Source organism: Centroberyx affinis, unplaced genomic scaffold (assembly GCF_046629955.1).
Source record: "Centroberyx affinis isolate AG114_WGS23_722 - 3 ecotype Tasmania unplaced genomic scaffold, CSIRO-AGI_Caff_v1 ptg005270l_1, whole genome shotgun sequence".
NCBI classification, from domain to species: domain Eukaryota; kingdom Metazoa; phylum Chordata; class Actinopteri; order Beryciformes; family Berycidae; genus Centroberyx; species Centroberyx affinis.
The window spans coordinates 57,409-74,184 of NW_027282626.1; the positions used below are offsets into that span (position 1 = coordinate 57,409).

The following is a 16,776-nucleotide window of genomic DNA, read 5'->3' on the forward strand; positions in this document are numbered from 1 at the left end:
ATCAATAAGATATCACATCATTACAAGTAATATTGTAGCTGTCAGCCTGTTAGGCGGGGGGTAAACATCCCTGTGCCTAGTACTGATACAGCACAGATCGGTACAAAAATCTTGTGATAATGCATCCAAGTTATAACTGCTGTTGTCATAAGCAGCAGGAATTACAAAAACCTCATTTGCAGTTGTCTCATGGGTTCAGAAAACTTGCTGAACCGATAGACGACGATGTAAATGAAAGCCTGGAAAATTATTGTTACTGCCTCTGTAAGTTGCACAACTGATTCAACCGTTTAAGGAGGTACTGAGGTATGACGCATGCTGCGGGGAAAAGTACCACAACTTGAGATCTATTCCAGGAAATTGTACATGTTGAGGACCCATAATACAGAGGCCATTCCCCAGGACTGTGGAAGGAGATTGGCATAAAAAAAATCATAAATAAGGAACACCATTTAGTACGAATCACAGCAGAAAACAGTCTGACAAGGCTTTAAATGAAACCGTCTTTATTAAGTAACTTTAATATCAGAAAAATAAAACTCTTAAATTCTCTTTACAGCAAATATATAATATCAGTGCTTTGGCCGCAATAACTTAAAAGGCCGTTATCATAAAATATAGTCTGCTTTTAAACTCCTGACTCAATTTGAAGAATTTATATGCCATAAGACTCCCCCTACATATACATAACAAAAGTGTAGTAAAATTAGCAAATACTTTAAACTGTTGGTACAGCTTAATAATATATGTATATATTTATATATAGATATCTAAGATACATTTTACAGTATACCATTCTTAATTTGGTGGCGTACAGACATGACAGGCAGCTTAGATCCTTGGCCTTTTTACAATTGCAGTGTGACGTTTTACATTGGCGGTACATTATGAAGACATGCTTGTGTTGCACATTCCATTTCCACTAGGTTAAACGGCAGCTATCAATACTATTATCGTCAATACTGTAAACTAATAACTAGACTAAGCAAATAGCACTGACCCCCCCCCCCCCCCCTCCTGCAATGCTTTCTGGGTTTCCAACTCTTCGCTCACTTAATCACTCACTAGAGAAAAGTAAAAAAAAAAAAATTCAAAAGAAAATCTTATTTGTAAACATTTTTATATAGATATATTTATATATATGAAATGTAACAAAATAAAAAATAAGTTCTGTATATTTATCAGTCATTAACAGTAATAATATAATACATACACAAAAATGTCAATAGATTCATGTCAAGAAACTGAGGGCCAACAGTGTATTGCATTCCCTCAGAGAGAGAGAGAGAAAGAGAGAGAGCATCTATCAATAAAAGAGATCAACCCTTCAGAGAGCTGTGACTGTAAAATAAAACGGACGGATAGAAGGTCCAAGGAGGAGGAGGCGGTAACCAATCAAGTCCAACTCGTTCAAATATTTTACAAGAGTTTGATCGAGCTTGGCTGTTTGGAGAAGCAGATGGGGTTTTTGTTTTGTTTTTTTGCACTTTTGGGACTGGTTTGGTTCCATCTCCTCGGGAAAGATCAATCACCCATGAGAGAAAAGAGAATATTAAGAAAAAGAGTAGACCTAAGCGATCAAATTACTCCCAAATACTATTTTGACCCCGGTTACGGCTGGAATGCTAGAGGGACTGCGGTCCAATGTCCACACTACCACACCACACAGTAAAGCAATAGTATTGACCTCATGTAGTGTCTACACAGTCCAAGATGATCTCATTCCACCCGCTTCCCCCTTTAAAATGTACATCGATTCATTCACTCCTGTAAAACAAAGACTAAGAGACACTGGTGTTTAAAGCTAGGATTTGAGATGATTTCCACCGAACTGTACCTTTCCTTTACTTTCCAGGCAGAGGAGTGAACAAATACACACTTTGAAGGGAAAAACAAAAACAAAATGAGAATGTGTTTGAGTCTCATTAGTCAATAGTGTGATAAGGGGAAGTTTGTGCTTGGTGGGGCACAGGACGACAGAAAATAAGCCGATGACATATGAGAAGGCAGCTCCAGCTATGAGTATAGCAATATAAGTGTGTACCAGTGAGAGAGGAGCTCAGCTCATCGATGCATTAGGGCAGGCTGTGAAGGCTAAACTAGGCTGAACTGTAATGGTGTGTAATAAATAATAATAATAATAAAAATCTGAGAATAGAAGGGTTATGTCTGTCTGCTAGTTTGAATCCAAGATCACCTGTCTCTGGCCTGAAGCCTGTGTTGTAATTAAAAACCCTTGAGGAGCGCTTGATTCATCTTAATTTGCAACTAACGGTATTACTATTGCCGAGGTCAGATGTGCCTCTAAGTTAAATCAAGTGCTTCCTCAAGTACTGAATATATTTGAAACCGTTTTTGCATAGGCCTGGTAGACAAGAAATGGAGAATTAAATATAAACAGAGTAAAGCAATGGGCAGCCTTCATCTCCTCAATGGAGATTCCCGACTTTGTGTCCCCAATGGTGACCAGTGGGAACACAAAATGGCTGCAGCTGGGAGCGGTGACACTCGCGTGAAAGCAAGATGCTGTTGATATGGCTGAAATGTCAGCAGCCCAACTGCATAGTATAGGGAAATGTTTCAAATTAAATAATTTCATTGCAGTACAGTTCCACAGAATACTAGCCCTCGCAGTTCCTGGGTAAGTGAGGTTTGCGTCAATTAACCATAAATATGTTATACTAACCAATAAAGTGACTGCAAATCAGGGAATGCGGAATGTAACCAAAGGTACAAGTTGTGCACACCTTGCTGGTGATCACAAAACCAGGGCATGGTTTCCCAAACAGGGATGCGACCAGGATTAAAACACAAAAAAGCCAAAAATAACAGGAAAGGGCAAAAAAATTAAAATTAGACAAGAAAAAAAATGAACTAAATGGGAGTGTCTGTTAGTGAAAAGACGTAAAAATTGCAACAGGTGATAAACATTAAAAAAAGCCTCTCAAAGAAATGGGGGACTAAGCTTTGTTCCATTATAAGGCAATGGACAAAGAAACTTGTAGTGCCGAGATGCATTTAAGAAATTGAACTTCGATGAGTACGTTAAGACTTCAGTCTTTTGTCAGTGTGAGTTCTTTCGAGCATAGGTCTGGATTTGGAGATAGTGTTGTCAGATAATTACAGGCTTTCCAAAAAGGCCACAGGTTTGTTTTAAGACATAGCAACATTGTGTGTCCACTGAACCAGTTGTTTTGTTTTGATTACTCAGAACGGAATTAGGCACAAGTTTACTGTAAACAGAGTTCTTTTAAAGTAGCGATGGAAAGCAACATGGCGGTAGTGAAGTGGCATAACATCCTGGTACTCTAAAAGAAGGAGTTAGCCACCTGTTGGCTCTGGTCTAGGAAGTAAAGAGAAGGAGGGGTCACTGAGGCAATGGGACTTTGCTATTGGAGTGTGACAGCTTTACAGTAGCAGGTTTGACCCACTTAGTTTAAAAAGCCTGTGTGGGTGTGTCTGCATGCACAGCAATATCCTGTCATTAATGGAAACACTAAAGATTCAGGGTTTTTTTGAGCTGGCACATGTAAACGTATCTCGTTTACAAGAGTACAGATTCACTTCTAGCCTCATTATGACAAACACAAATAAGATATCTGGCATATAGTGGCATTAGCCAGGATAAAGAAGCACATGTACATTATATCCAGTTTACTGCTGGTAACTGTAGTTGGTAATCATGGGAATACTGTTAATTCATGTATACTTGTGGTCAGGATATGTAAACACGCTCAATGACTCCCTCCTCTTTTTCTCCTCCACTGTTCCTGCCTTAAGCACTATGAATGAGAGGCAATGGGGCGGGGCTAGAATTTCAGCACATAAAAACAATTGTAGCAGCAAAATAAAAAAAAAAAGATAAAATTTTTGAGATGTCAAGAGAAACAACTTAAAGGTTGACTCAAAAGCCAGCTGAACTCATCTAACAGAATTCAAAATACATACTTAAAAAACAATAAAAATATAGGTAGGCAGAAAATGATCACTAAATGTTTCAGGGAGGAAAAAAAAAATCAAAAATCATGAGCAAAGAAAAGAATCCCACCCCACCCGATGCTACACAGAGAGTTTCCAACCCTCCATTGATCAATCATAAATCTAGGAAGAAGACTTCACAATAGCAGGCACATGTACGGGCTTAACACCCTAACCCATGCCATAAATACATATCTTTCCTTATTCACCTATTCTCCCTCTCATTTGTCAATCATACACCAGCTTGGACAAAACTGTCTCAGGGTGAGGATGCGCCTTGACGCCGATACAGGGCCAGTTTTGTAATTTCCCCACTCATGTTATAAGTTAGGGTAGGAAGCGGTGGGGAAGCTGATCCCTCGTCAGCTGTCAAGGGCAACTTCACTACAGGTGAACGAGTTAAAATCATATGTTACGGAGCTGAATAGCCTGCGTGACCGGGGAGAGGCACACAGGACACACAGCGTCTGGACCCTGGCATATCTGGGTGGCACACTCTAGACAGAAGAGATTGTGCCCGCAGGGAACCAAGGCAGCGATCACCTGGCTATCCATACAGTGGATACACATCTCCTGTCCTCTCCCGGCCGGTCCGAGCCCAGGTCGGTACGGGATGGAGGACTCAGGAGGGGAGGAAGAGGAGGCGGAAGTGGTGCTTTCACTGGAAGAAGAGAAGGCGGGGCCGTAGGCGGGGAACCGGTGGGAATCGAGGGCCCCGGCCGAACCGAAAGGCCCCCGGTGGACGCGCTGGGCCTGGGGGTGCTCCAAGGCCTCGGTCCCGGGGAAGGTCGGGGAGAGGCGGGGCGTCCCTGGCTGACTGGTCTGGAGATACGGATGACAGCATTAATTAATTTACTTGACTAAATTATTAGGCCATGAGATTTCACTGCTATCAGGGGAAACCTTGTATCTTCAAGTGCCCGTTTGTGTGCCAACACTGAAAACTATACTTTTCTGAATTTATGTGATGGATTTTCAATGCATTTTGAAGGCTCTAGGGCTCATCAGATCACAAGAAGCCAGTCAATTTTCAATCCAAGTGAAGAAAGTTAAAAGTTAAAAGGTTTCAAGTGACTGAAGCGATCTTTAGATGATCAAGTACTATGCAATGATGTCAGACTTATGAATTTCAACAGTCTAACTGCATAGTGGTGGTAGCCTCGTGATTTGATACCATTACATCATACCCATCACACAATGCAGACTATCCAAACACCATAAAGACGAAAGGCAACAGCTGGAGCACACACTCGGTTTGAATTGAACTGCAGGATCAGTCCAGGAGGCCAAAATTTACACACTCCTGCTCCGATAATTCACTATTATCGTTTATCGTCATCAATGCAATGTTAAAATCCTAATCATTCCAAATACATATATCTAATCAACATTTTACCAAAGCACACACCTGAGTCTGACGGGCATCAAAGGCCTGGACGCCTTGGTGGTCCACGAAGGGGCTCCAGATGTGGGGCTGCGGGACAGGGTGCGGGCCTGGGGCAGTGGAGATGGTTAAGGGGTCGAATCCTGACGAGGAACCTCCACCTCCACCTCCACCCCCACCCCCGCCTCCCAGGGCGACCAGCTCCTCAGACCCCACAGGAAGAAGGCTCTCGCCGAACCAGAAACTAGTACGTCCGTCATTACTGTTGTTGTTGTTGTTAGCGTTGGCGTTATACGGACAGGTCGGGCTGAAATCTGCCATCCGGTTACCGTTCCCGCCGCCGTAGAACGAATCGGCTGAGCTGGAGCCGCTGCCGAGGGAACTGGAGCTGTCGTTGCGGTAGGTGGAAGACATCCTGACACCACTGTTAATATTGCTGTTGATTCGCTGAGTACCGTTGATGCTCATCGGCGGTATGCCACCGCTGGGCGACGCCGTGCTCGCCTGAAGCCACGCCGCCTCTCCCAAACCCACTTGCGCCGCGGAAGCCTCGAAGCTGACATCTGTCCCGTTAAAGTGGAAGTCGTTGTCGTCTGCACCGGGAACCTCCATGCCACCGCAGGTTCCGGTGCGGAGGGCGATGTGCGCCTCGATCTCCTCCCTCGCCCGGTCCACGTTCTCCGGCATCCCCGTGACCTCGAACACCGGCTCCTTGTCGCGGCTTGGCGTCACGATGTAGGTGTGGGTCTGCTGCTGAATACGTTTGATGGTCGCCCCTGAAAGAGATGACCAGGGCTCTTATTTAATCAAATTACTCTCAGTGGAGGACTGAAGTTGAAATCACTGGTTTGGTCACTGACTTCATTGTAAGTACAAGATTAAAATTAGTCTGACATATGACCTGCATAACCTTTCCTGAGAAAAATGCTACATATGAGCACAGACAAGTGAAATAAGGAACCAAAAAAAAGAGGAAAAGAATATACACAGGAAGAATATCAGGAGTCTAGAAGACATGTCCTGACATAATGAGGATTTAACGGGGAAAAAACAACCACATGCATAGGAATCTGTCACGCATCTTGTAAACTCTATTGCAAATTCAGTCAGTTTGACACAACAAACCAAGTGTAACATAAAAGACTGCACAACCTCATCAGCAGCCTGATATATTTTCAGTAACACGAAAAGCTGTGTTTTTTGGCAATAAAATTTGACATTCAAACTGGACAAAATGTTGAGCAGCACAAAGCCTGTGTTACTAAAATAGATCCTGAGTGTCCTGGTGACTCAGTTGGTTATGGCGCATACCAGGGAACCGCGACATCGTGGGTTTGAGTCCGACCTAGGACCTTTGTCACATGAGAACCACTGCAGTGTACACGCTAATTCATAAATCAACCCCAGGTCTTTCCAGACCTGATGTGGTAATGTCACTGGTGCAGAGGGTTAAAGACTCACTGAGAGCAAACAATAACCTTCTGAGTCAAGATGAGCACATTAAAACTAATTCAGAAGAAGTAAAAATACTCGATACATTGGACAGTTCACATTTTCCTTTAGGTGGTCAGGAAGGAAAAACAAATTCTGTGTTCGGGCAATTCTACCAAAATGGCTTAAAGTGATCAGATTTTAGATATTTATCAAGACCATGTTACAGTCTACATCCAGATTCAGATCCATTTTGTAAAAAAAAAAGTGCACTTTCATGTCTCTACTGAAACACAGCTTACACGCTGAGCCTAATTTTAGTCTCAACCCTATGATTTTGACCAGGAAGTGAGACTGTGTCCATCATGGCTTCATGGTGACTAGTTATGTCCCAAAATTTGGAAGTAAATGTGCACCAAAATCTGACAGTCAGTGTGTGGCTTTAAGAACTATCATTACTAAACACATAATTTGTCTAATGAAGTAAAAAGTGTTTGTTTTTAAAGCAAAATATAGTGAGTGTACAATTGTCCATAGCTGTGTTTGCTAGCCATGTCCATGATTTTTCTGTTATCGTCTACTTCTACCATTACTTATGAACACTCTTGACAGCACAGGCTTCCCCTACTGGGGCAAGCAAAGTTTATGATGATGATGAATCAATTCAGGACCCACCTTTGGGACCCACGACCAGCCCCACAACACGATATGGCACCCGCACCTGTAGGGTTGGAATGACATGCTGTAAGTCTATGCAAGTAAGTGATGACAACAGATCTAAAAGCAAAGAAAACATTGAAAGTAGATTTTTCATTACACACAAAATGTTTTGATAGTGACACACCAACGCTTAGTTATCATGACTGCACTTCACAGTCACGAGATAAGAATGTCCGTTGCACTGCTTACATGTAAAATGTAACTTCATTGACTTATTATAGGACATGCTGACCTGGATGGTTGTCTGGCCAGGGAGAGTGGGGGTCCCTGGGAGTCCAGGGCCGGCGACAGCGGCCAGAGGGCCCGCCTTGTTTCGAGAGGCCCTGATGAGGGAGAAGTGCTCGGCCGCAGACAGGATCTCTCTCTTGGCCATGGCCACGTCTTCCTTGCGTCCCGTTACAACAAAGACAGGCTGCTCGCCCCTCACCGGTGTCTTAATGTAGGTGTTGGTCTTGGCTCGGAGCGCCTTGATCTTACAGCCTGAGAGAGGCAGGGGCAGGGGCAGGGGGAGGGAGAGAAAGACAAAGACGGGGGTGAAGTTGGGGGACATTTTTGGATCACACTTTTTTAATAAACCCATTAGATGAGACACACATCAAGTTAGCCTTTGATGTTCAATATCCTTTTTCAAATTTCAGTAATAACAGATCATGTCATTCGCAGTTCAAGTCTGCCATCAGTAATGCTATTTAAAAAAAATTGTAGATGTTTTACAGATTAAGATATTTCTCTCAGAGGTTGAGAGTCCAACATTCATTACCAGAGCCATTTCCTGTTGTTGTCAACACTGCAGTGTGTGCACCCTCCCCCACCCGACATAATAACACTCTCCCAAGCCTACCATTACGTTATGCAAAGTTTAGGGAAAAGGACCAGATAAAAGAGGCTGATTTCTAAGAAAAGACAGCCATATTTAGCTAAATACATAAGTAGTCGGCCATGGTTATGATACGGAGCTAACTATAACCTATGGCTGATGTGGCAAAGCAATGGTGACCAACATGAACACACTGTTCATGTTCTCGACCGAGACAAAGCAAAATCAGGGCAGCACGGCAATGCTCGGCTGACCACAGTTTCCCTGTCAGCGAAGTACAGACAAAACATACATATTATCATCACTAAAGCGTGACATCCTAAAAATATAGAAGGATCTGCTTGTCGATGAAAGTTTTGATGTTAACTTTTAGTGGAGGGTGCTGGGTGGTGTTGACCCAGTTAGCAAGACTGCTAAGCTAACCTAACGTTAACTGCTACTGCTGCCAGCGGTAGCACAGATTTTAAGTTTTTCTTGGCATCTTAAGCATACTGGATCAACCAAATCACAATGAATTTATAAAAAAAATGATATGTTAAGTGTTGTACCTAAGACAGCACGTGCCTCATATAATGCGAATCAATCAAGTGCGGGAGACAACAATGCTGGCAATGTTGCTGCAAAAAAAGATAAAAAGATCAAAGACTATGTTATAAATGAATATAACAGTTAACGTTACATTCGTTTTCCTCAGTATGCTCTAACGTTACGTGTTGCAATTACCGCCCGCGGTACATTTCCTCCCCTCTGTTTGCTCTCTTCTTGTTTATATCCCAGCCATTGCTAACTTCGCTGCTGCCACGACCCAGTTTCCCCACGGGGATCATTGAAGTTTTATCCAAACTACCGTCAGCTAATCAATCAATCAATCAATCTCAACTTCCCGACACCGACTCACCCTGCCTCCCCACGATCTCCGCGACGTGCTCGGAACTCGGCACGGCCACACACTCGGTCGTGTTGACGCTCTTTCGCCGCATCAACAACGACGGTTCGGCCTCGTAGCTCGGTTCCCCGTACACCCCGGACGGTAAAATCACCATCCCGCCGTTAGCCTGTTGTAGCACACCGGCATCGTCCCGCTCATCCCCGTTATACAACAAGATGGTTTCGGCCGTTGGTGGCGGCGGCTCCATCCCAGACGGCATCACAGTCCCGCCTGGCCCCGACGGGACGTGGTGGTGGCGGGCCTGCGTTAGCAATGTGCTACCAGTGCAGCCGCTAACGTTAACGGTCCCGTTGTCGGAGTCGGTGGCTACAACTTCTGTCTCTTCCTCGGGCGCTGCTGCTATGTTTACTTCTTCTTCCGAAGGGGGCCGGTGCAGCGACAGAGGCTTCAAGTCTAGAACCGTACCGAGGAGGCTGTAACGGGAGACGGGAGGGAGTTGGCGGTGGTGGGAGAGGCTCTCGCCGGTTTGTTCGGTGGTCTGGTTTTGGGTGCCGTGCTCTTCGAGGCCTATACCGGCGAAAGCGTGCACTAGCGGTGGTGGGACCTCCGACTCTCCCTCGTCGGCCTCCAGCAAAGACGTGCTACTAGGCATGGTCCAAAAAACTTATATAGTGTTGCAGCTAATTGGAAATCGATGCGGATGGTGGATCGATACGTCTTGGTTTACAAAAAGCGACCAGCGCCTGTTGAAATGTGTGGCTTTTGTTTTGTCTTGCCAGCTCTTCATGCAGCCCTCCCTCCCTCGTTTGACTACAGCATCAGTCTCGTGGTGCTGCCTGCTTCGCGCGAGATTGTGTGTTTTGGGGTCAGACGTGTATTCACAACCGTCAGGAAGACGCAGTTAAAGCGCATCTTTTTTTTTTTAACGATAAGATAAGGTGCGTAATGATAAGGTGCGTCATCCAGGGGCGGGGTTAGGAGCACTTTCAGGGGGGCCCATGACAGAAGAGGCCCTTCAGAGAGGTGAAGTGCTACTGTACTAGGTAGACATTACAGTTACAATTACAAAACTTGATTTGGTGTTCTACATTTAGACTTGACTTGAGACTTGTGCCTCAAGACTTGAGGCTGACTTGGGACTCAAGTAAAGCTGACTTGGTCACACCTCTGTGAGGCACTTATCATACTGTAGTCCACATTTGAGCTTGTAATTTTTATCATTGTAATGGGGAACATAAATGAAGCAAAAAGGCCAGAAACTTATTTGGAAGCCATATAAAAGGTAAGAACAGTGAACATCCAGGACCAATGTTCCCTCGAAGCAAGTGGTTCTCAAGCCTGGTACTCAGGACTCAAGAGTACTGCTGCTTTTCCATCCTACCAGGCGGTTAATTGCTGTTCATTGCACTCACCTTGCATCCAAAGTGTGAAGCAATCCCTGATTGGATGGCTAGAATGAAAACCAGCCGGTGTAGTGTTTGGTTGGAATGAAAACCTGCAGACTCTCCGCCCTTGATGCCACTGATTGCCCATTCCTGCTCTAAGCTGATAGCTTGGTGACCTACGTCTAATAATTTAAAACATTGACCAAATATTAATATTTTGTCAGTCATCAGTCAAGTCAAGTTTAGTAGAATATAAGAAAACTCAAGGTTTTAGTGCGAAATTATATTAGGTGAAAGGACTTTGCCATACCTTAAAGCAGTGGTTCTATTTTTAATTTTGGTTTACCATACCAAGAGAGCAGAGACATTTTAAGAAGATTTTAGAGACTGATCTGATCAGTTAAAGAGTATTTCTTTAAACCTTGAAGAGCAAGGTTAAGGGCAATACATGTTTCTTTGAGTCAGTGATAAACTAAATTTATTTTTAATCCAGATTTTTAGATTTTTTTTTTATAGATCATACAAATGCAGGTATTTTCAATATCCTAGCATTTTCATTGTATGTACGTTGTACAAAGATTACCTATTAGCCTACACAATTTTCAAATTCAGTATTCTGAAAAAGCCTGCTGATCAGAAGCAGCCACGTTGAAGTGGACTTTCCGTACAGACAAGTGATTGAGATCAGCAGAGCAAAAGGGAAGATGTGTTTCAAAAGTATTGGAATACGGCCCATGAGAACCTTGCAGCGCTTCCGCTGCTTATTTGGACCAATAGCAGACGGCAGGAGGCGGGCTTCCAAAAATGCCAGCCAATGGCATCTCACGTTGATGATACGTTACGTAGTATTTCTTGCATCCGGGTGAGCGATTTGAGGTGAGTAGCTAATGCTTAGTGAAACAAAATATTGAATTAAATATTGTAAATGTTCCAGTTTACATTTACTTTAGCGGCCATGATTGCGGCCACAATACGCAAATGTATAGTACAATATACGTAAATGTTGCCAATCCCAAGTGGTTCCCTTGCCGTAAACCGGTATTAACAGCTAGCTAGCTAGCTAGTTAGCCTTAAGCTACTTGTCGCTAATATTAACGTCCGGGTTTGCTTTGTCACCATTTTTGTCATGTTGTCACCCTCAGCACTGATCCAAAGTTGAATTGTCGTCATATTTTTTCAGCAGGTCCGCTACGGTTTTACTTTGAACCTGCTACCTCTCGGTGTTCAAGATGGACGGATCGATTAGGGTGCTGCTGCAGGTGCTTTGGGCCCAGCTGCTCTGTGGGTGGGTGCTGGGGTCCGAGCTCACGTTCGAGCTGCCGGACAACGCCAAGCAGTGTTTCTATGAGGACATCACCATTGGTACCAAATGTACACTGGAGTTTCAGGTGCGTGTGTACCTTATACCCAGCTGTCTCTGCGGATGGCTTTGTTTAGGCCCAAGTTTTAATTTTTTAAGACTTGAACATCAAACCTGAGCCTTCCTCTCAATAAGCTTACAGCATTTACACTCAGAGGCCTAAATTCATGTAGTTTTAGTGTTTGAATCCTGGCTCACACGATTCTGTTGGCACCTTTCTCTCCTATGGCTTATCTTCACTGAAATGTCCAAAAAGCTAAACATTTTGGCCTGTTATTTAATTTCTTAAGACTGTTGTCAGAAACGTTTTGCTACTGACATTTCCCTGTGTCTTGAAAAAGTTTGTTAGCATTGCCATCATTTAAACCAAATAGTAGCAGCTAGCCACAGGCTGATCTTTTTCTTCTTTGTGATTGTAGTCCTTTGCAATGCTGAAAACTTCCAAGAAAAGCCTATGTATTACTAATACACTAATTGCTTAAAGGCAGTTGAAAGACAAACCAGCAGTAACGTGTCAGGATGTTGCTGAATAGACGGTCCGTTTGCCTTTTGTTTTCCCAGGTTGTGACCGGTGGCCACTATGATGTGGACTGTCGTTTGGAGGATCCGGACGGCACTGTCCTCTACAAGGAGATGAAGAAACAATACGACAGCTTCACCTTCACAGCAGCCAAGAACGGCACCTACAAGTTCTGCTTCAGCAACGAGTTCTCCACCTTCACACACAAGACCGTCTACTTTGACTTCCAGGTCGGCGAGGATCCCCCGCTCTTCCCCAATGAGAACAGAGTCACTGCTCTCACCCAGGTGAGTGGTGTGTATGTGTGTGTGTCTGCACAAGCTTATGAGTCACATGTTTGTGTGTTAGGGAGTGTGTTTCATTATGTTTCTCAAAAATTGTATGTGTATGATCTATATGTTTATTTGCTATGTGTTTGTTTGTGTAACATTGACAAAAAAAACTGGACTTTGCTATTTTAACAAAGTAAAATAAATTCAGTCAGTACAATACTTTTTTCCCAGGGAGCACTAGCTACTACAAGTTATATAGTTCTTGAATCTACAAGTTACATTTCCTATATGGTCACGGAATCACAAAAAATAATGTATGTATTTTGAAGTTAATTATGAATAAAAACACAATTTATACCACGATAAAGGCTTTCTGTCACCTTCTAGGTTCTACAGTTTTAGCCAGGATGGACAATATCTCTTTTAATCAGCAGCCACGGTGGCCGGTTAATTCAGAACTTCACGTCTGCTGTCACTATTTTATCAGCTATAGTTATTATTGATTTTTTTTATTTGATTCATTATTGCCCATAAAGTTTTATTATGCCTATTATGTTTTGTTGGTTAGTTTGTTTTTCTGTCAGCACTGCAGGATATCTCAAACGTATGAACAGATTTCCATGAAATTTGTGGACAGATCGGCCTTGGGCCAAGGAACAATTGATTCGATTTTGGCTGTGATTCAGATCAGGGATTTTTTGCCATTAGATGGTCATTGTTTTTTAGCCTTAACTATGAAACTTAACTGAGATAGAGACTTGATTCCAAATCCTAAGGATATGTTTGCAGTGTCAAGAAAATCTGTTTAAGGAATTATGTCTTTGGGTATAACGGCATGTTGGAGAATTGTTCAGCGTTGGCAGAGATTTTCGCTCTCAAAGTGCCCTCTAGTTTATAAATGGAATAGATCTTTAAACTGATGGAGTTTAAGGAGATGAGACAAAGTACCAGCCACAGCCTAAGTCTCGGCTCACCTTTCCTCTCCATTCCTAGATGGAGTCGGCCTGCGTGTCCATCCATGAGGCTCTGAAGTCAGTCATCGACTACCAGACGCACTTCCGCCTCCGCGAGGCCCAGGGACGCAGCCGGGCAGAGGACCTCAACACCCGTGTGGCGTTCTGGTCCATCGGAGAGGCATTCATCCTTCTGGTGGTCAGCATCAGCCAGGTGGTGCTGCTGAGAAGCTTCTTCTCTGACAAGAAAACCACTACAACACGCGTCGGATCGTAACAATCTCTGAACCCTGGAAGCCATGTCATCACTTCCTTCATCCAGATCTGGGCTCGTACGCATAAAGCAGGTCAGAATAGCAGTGCTTATCTGAGATTGTATCATATCAGACTGTCAGTTCATAAGGTCTGACAAGTCATCCTCAGTCAGCACTCTTATTCTTAGAAGCTTTATGCAAGCGCGCCCTCTGCAAAATAGTTAGATATGTTTCAAATGTTTTTGAGGGGTAAAAAAAACAAAACAAGAAGTGCTTGGTTAAGTGTTGCTTTTAAGTATCTATATTGCAGGCAGTTCAAGTGGCTGGTCAAATAACTTAAGCAAACCTCAAGTACTTTAACAATTTGAAATAATTTCTAAATGTGTTCTTTTTCTAAATGTGCTATTTTTTTTTCTTTTTTTTTTTTTCTAAGTGTGTTCTTGTTGCCCAGGTCTGCCTCCATCATCTCTTCCGCTCTGTCCCAGATCTATTATCCCTTTCTCAGCCCAAAGTGTGCACTGTGATAGCCAAGGGAGTGGCAGTTGCACCTAAATATAGTCAGAGTGTAAGACATTTTCCTTACCATTGGATCACTAAAACCAACATAGGCTAGGTAAAGGGAGTTCCCCACAAAGGCTGTATTTGGTTAGGAAAACCCTCGGGCATTTTTCCTTCCCTTTTGTTAATAAGACCTGATTGAACTGTGTGAGACAGTCTAGCCATTGTGTTCCCTTTCATCAGTTGTATTTAAGATGACAGTTTATTTGACACGGTTATTTGAAGGAAGTATGTTACAGAGAGAATCAAACAAGCCACCTTTAACCTAATATTTGCTTGAAACAGTCGCACTCAAGTTTGCATTTGGGCTGAAGGGTAAAAATCAGAGGTGCAGAACCAGTTCATCTCCCTTGAGGGGCTGCAGACACAATTCCTTCAAAAACAAACAAACATTCAAAGCAGTTTTTCATTTCATATTTTTGGATTACATGTGCTGAATTATACGCGTTAATGAGGTCATGCTACAAATTTACTTTTTAACACACCCTGGTGAATTAGCTCCTTGAAATTGTATAGTTACAGGTAGGCTCTTCTGTATTACACCCATGTGAATGTTAGTGTGGAAGACAGGAAGAAAAAAACATGATACTTGTGATTGCAAATAACAAACATGTTGTGAGTTAAGTGGCAATGTCAACAGTTTCACATGCAACAACTTTTTTTAAAACTTTGTCTTTCATAGGATCGCTTACTATGTTTATATCTCCAATTCTGCCTTTGCTATTTAAACTGTAACAGCTTATATTGTGTGGGCTCATATTGTTCTCTTGGCTTTTACAACACTGTTGTAAAATGAATATTGTTTTGCAAAATAATGCTTGAATGTAAGAACATACTGGTAATTTGAAAGGTTATAGTCTCACTGGCCATTTGGACAGCAAACAAATTCCTTTTCAAAAGGAACTGTAAAGATTTAGATGGCTTGGGAGGATCAAGAGGAAATGTGTTTGAAAACTTGTGGCTCTGACTTCTCCCATTGTCATTACCTGATTCTTTGGTCACCAGATTCAAACTGCAATATGGAAAGAAAATGTGCTCTTATCATCCTAGATTTCTGTGTTTTGTTTTGACATGAGATTTAAATAGACATTTAGGCCTGCAAGAAGCATTACACAGTAGCGGGTTAATTCCAAGCAGGCAGCCCTCATTTCAGCCAGGATTTATGCAACAATCAGTGATTCTTTCTTTCTGTTGTTTTTCTAGGATATGCCACCTTTTGTAAAAAAAAAAAAAAAAAAATCAAATGGCAAATTGAGCTCTTCATAGATGAGGCTGAAAACATGAGATGCATTTAATACAATGTAATTGTTTTAAGCACTTGTCCCGGTGCTCTGAGATTCACCAGACAACAGCAATGAAGGCGATCTAGATCAAATCACCTGCTGGCAACACAGGAGCACATCACTCTCTTCATGTGAGAGTTTTGTCATAAACTTCACTTATACCTTACACCTGACCTTGAAAAGAGACCAAAAATGTATTTCTTTTTGTTCAAGTCTGTAGGGTGGTGGGAACCCTGTGAAATTACAATTTATTAACAGATTTAACAATCATAATTGAAAGATTTATTATTTTGGCCATTAGTTAACTGTGGTTTGACTTCTCTTCCTATGTTATGCTATGTTCATTTTCAAGTTAAAACTATGCTCTTCTTAGTTTTGTTTCTGATATAATTGGCTGAAGGAGATAAATAAGAATCTGGTGTGTTAAAAGTAAAATTCTGTATTTCCTTTTATAGTAGGTATTTCTTTCGTCAGTGGTGCGGTGTTGTCATTTTACTTTAGGTTTGTCCACTGTCTCTAGACACTTTTTTTTTTTTCTTAGGCACTCTGGGGACTTGTTAACTTATTGGCATAGCTGAATAAACTTTCTGGTAAATGTCTGGTTTTTAATTTATTTACTCATTAATGAAGACTTCTTGTGTGTCTTATTGATAACGATGGTTAAATTTGTTTGAGTGACCTAAAGGAACTGCAGGAACAACTTTCCCAGGTAGAGTAATGTGAATCTGTATTGGTAATTCACTAGCCTACACAATTGATTGCTCTGTCACTTTGACTCTGGTGTTGTTTCTTCTTTCAGCCTGTAGGGTGTGATATAATCAAAGTAATTCATAGTCAGTCCTACCATCTCAAGTCATTTTTCAATGTTTCTCTAACCGGCGGATAAAAGCATTGTAACAGTTCTGTTGGTATCTCGGTCCGAAGATCCACCAAAAAAGTTACTATGCAAAATTCCAGGTTACTCGAAGAGCA

At 42.4% G+C, this 16,776-nt stretch overlaps 2 protein-coding genes across 3 annotated transcripts; one reads left to right on the forward strand and one right to left on the reverse strand.

Annotated features, from left to right (window-relative positions):
* Positions 1-506: 506 nt before the first annotated feature.
* Positions 507-9,967, reverse strand: LOC139667048 (RNA-binding protein MEX3B-like). The gene is made up of 5 exons (XM_071546428.1): positions 9,229-9,967; positions 7,746-7,993; positions 7,469-7,514; positions 5,387-6,138; positions 507-4,800 (listed from the first exon to the last, which is right to left on the reverse strand). Exons 1-5 carry the CDS (start codon positions 9,869-9,871, stop codon positions 4,384-4,386), a joined length of 2,106 nt encoding a protein of 701 aa, XP_071402529.1. The 5' UTR covers positions 9,872-9,967; the 3' UTR covers positions 507-4,383.
* A 1,426-nt stretch (positions 9,968-11,393) lies between these two features.
* On the forward strand, positions 11,394-16,403 carry tmed7 (transmembrane p24 trafficking protein 7). 2 transcript variants are annotated; one of them, XM_071546429.1, is made up of 4 exons: positions 11,394-11,480; positions 11,785-11,992; positions 12,526-12,771; positions 13,750-16,403. In XM_071546429.1, the coding sequence occupies exons 2-4, from the start codon at positions 11,834-11,836 to the stop codon at positions 13,984-13,986; spliced, it is 642 nt and encodes a 213-aa protein (XP_071402530.1). In that variant the 5' UTR covers positions 11,394-11,480; positions 11,785-11,833; the 3' UTR covers positions 13,987-16,403. The 2 variants fall into 2 exon arrangements, with proteins under 2 accessions (XP_071402530.1, XP_071402531.1); XM_071546430.1 differs by having other exon boundaries at positions 11,455-11,480; positions 11,788-11,992.
* The last annotated feature ends 373 nt before the right edge of the window (positions 16,404-16,776 follow it).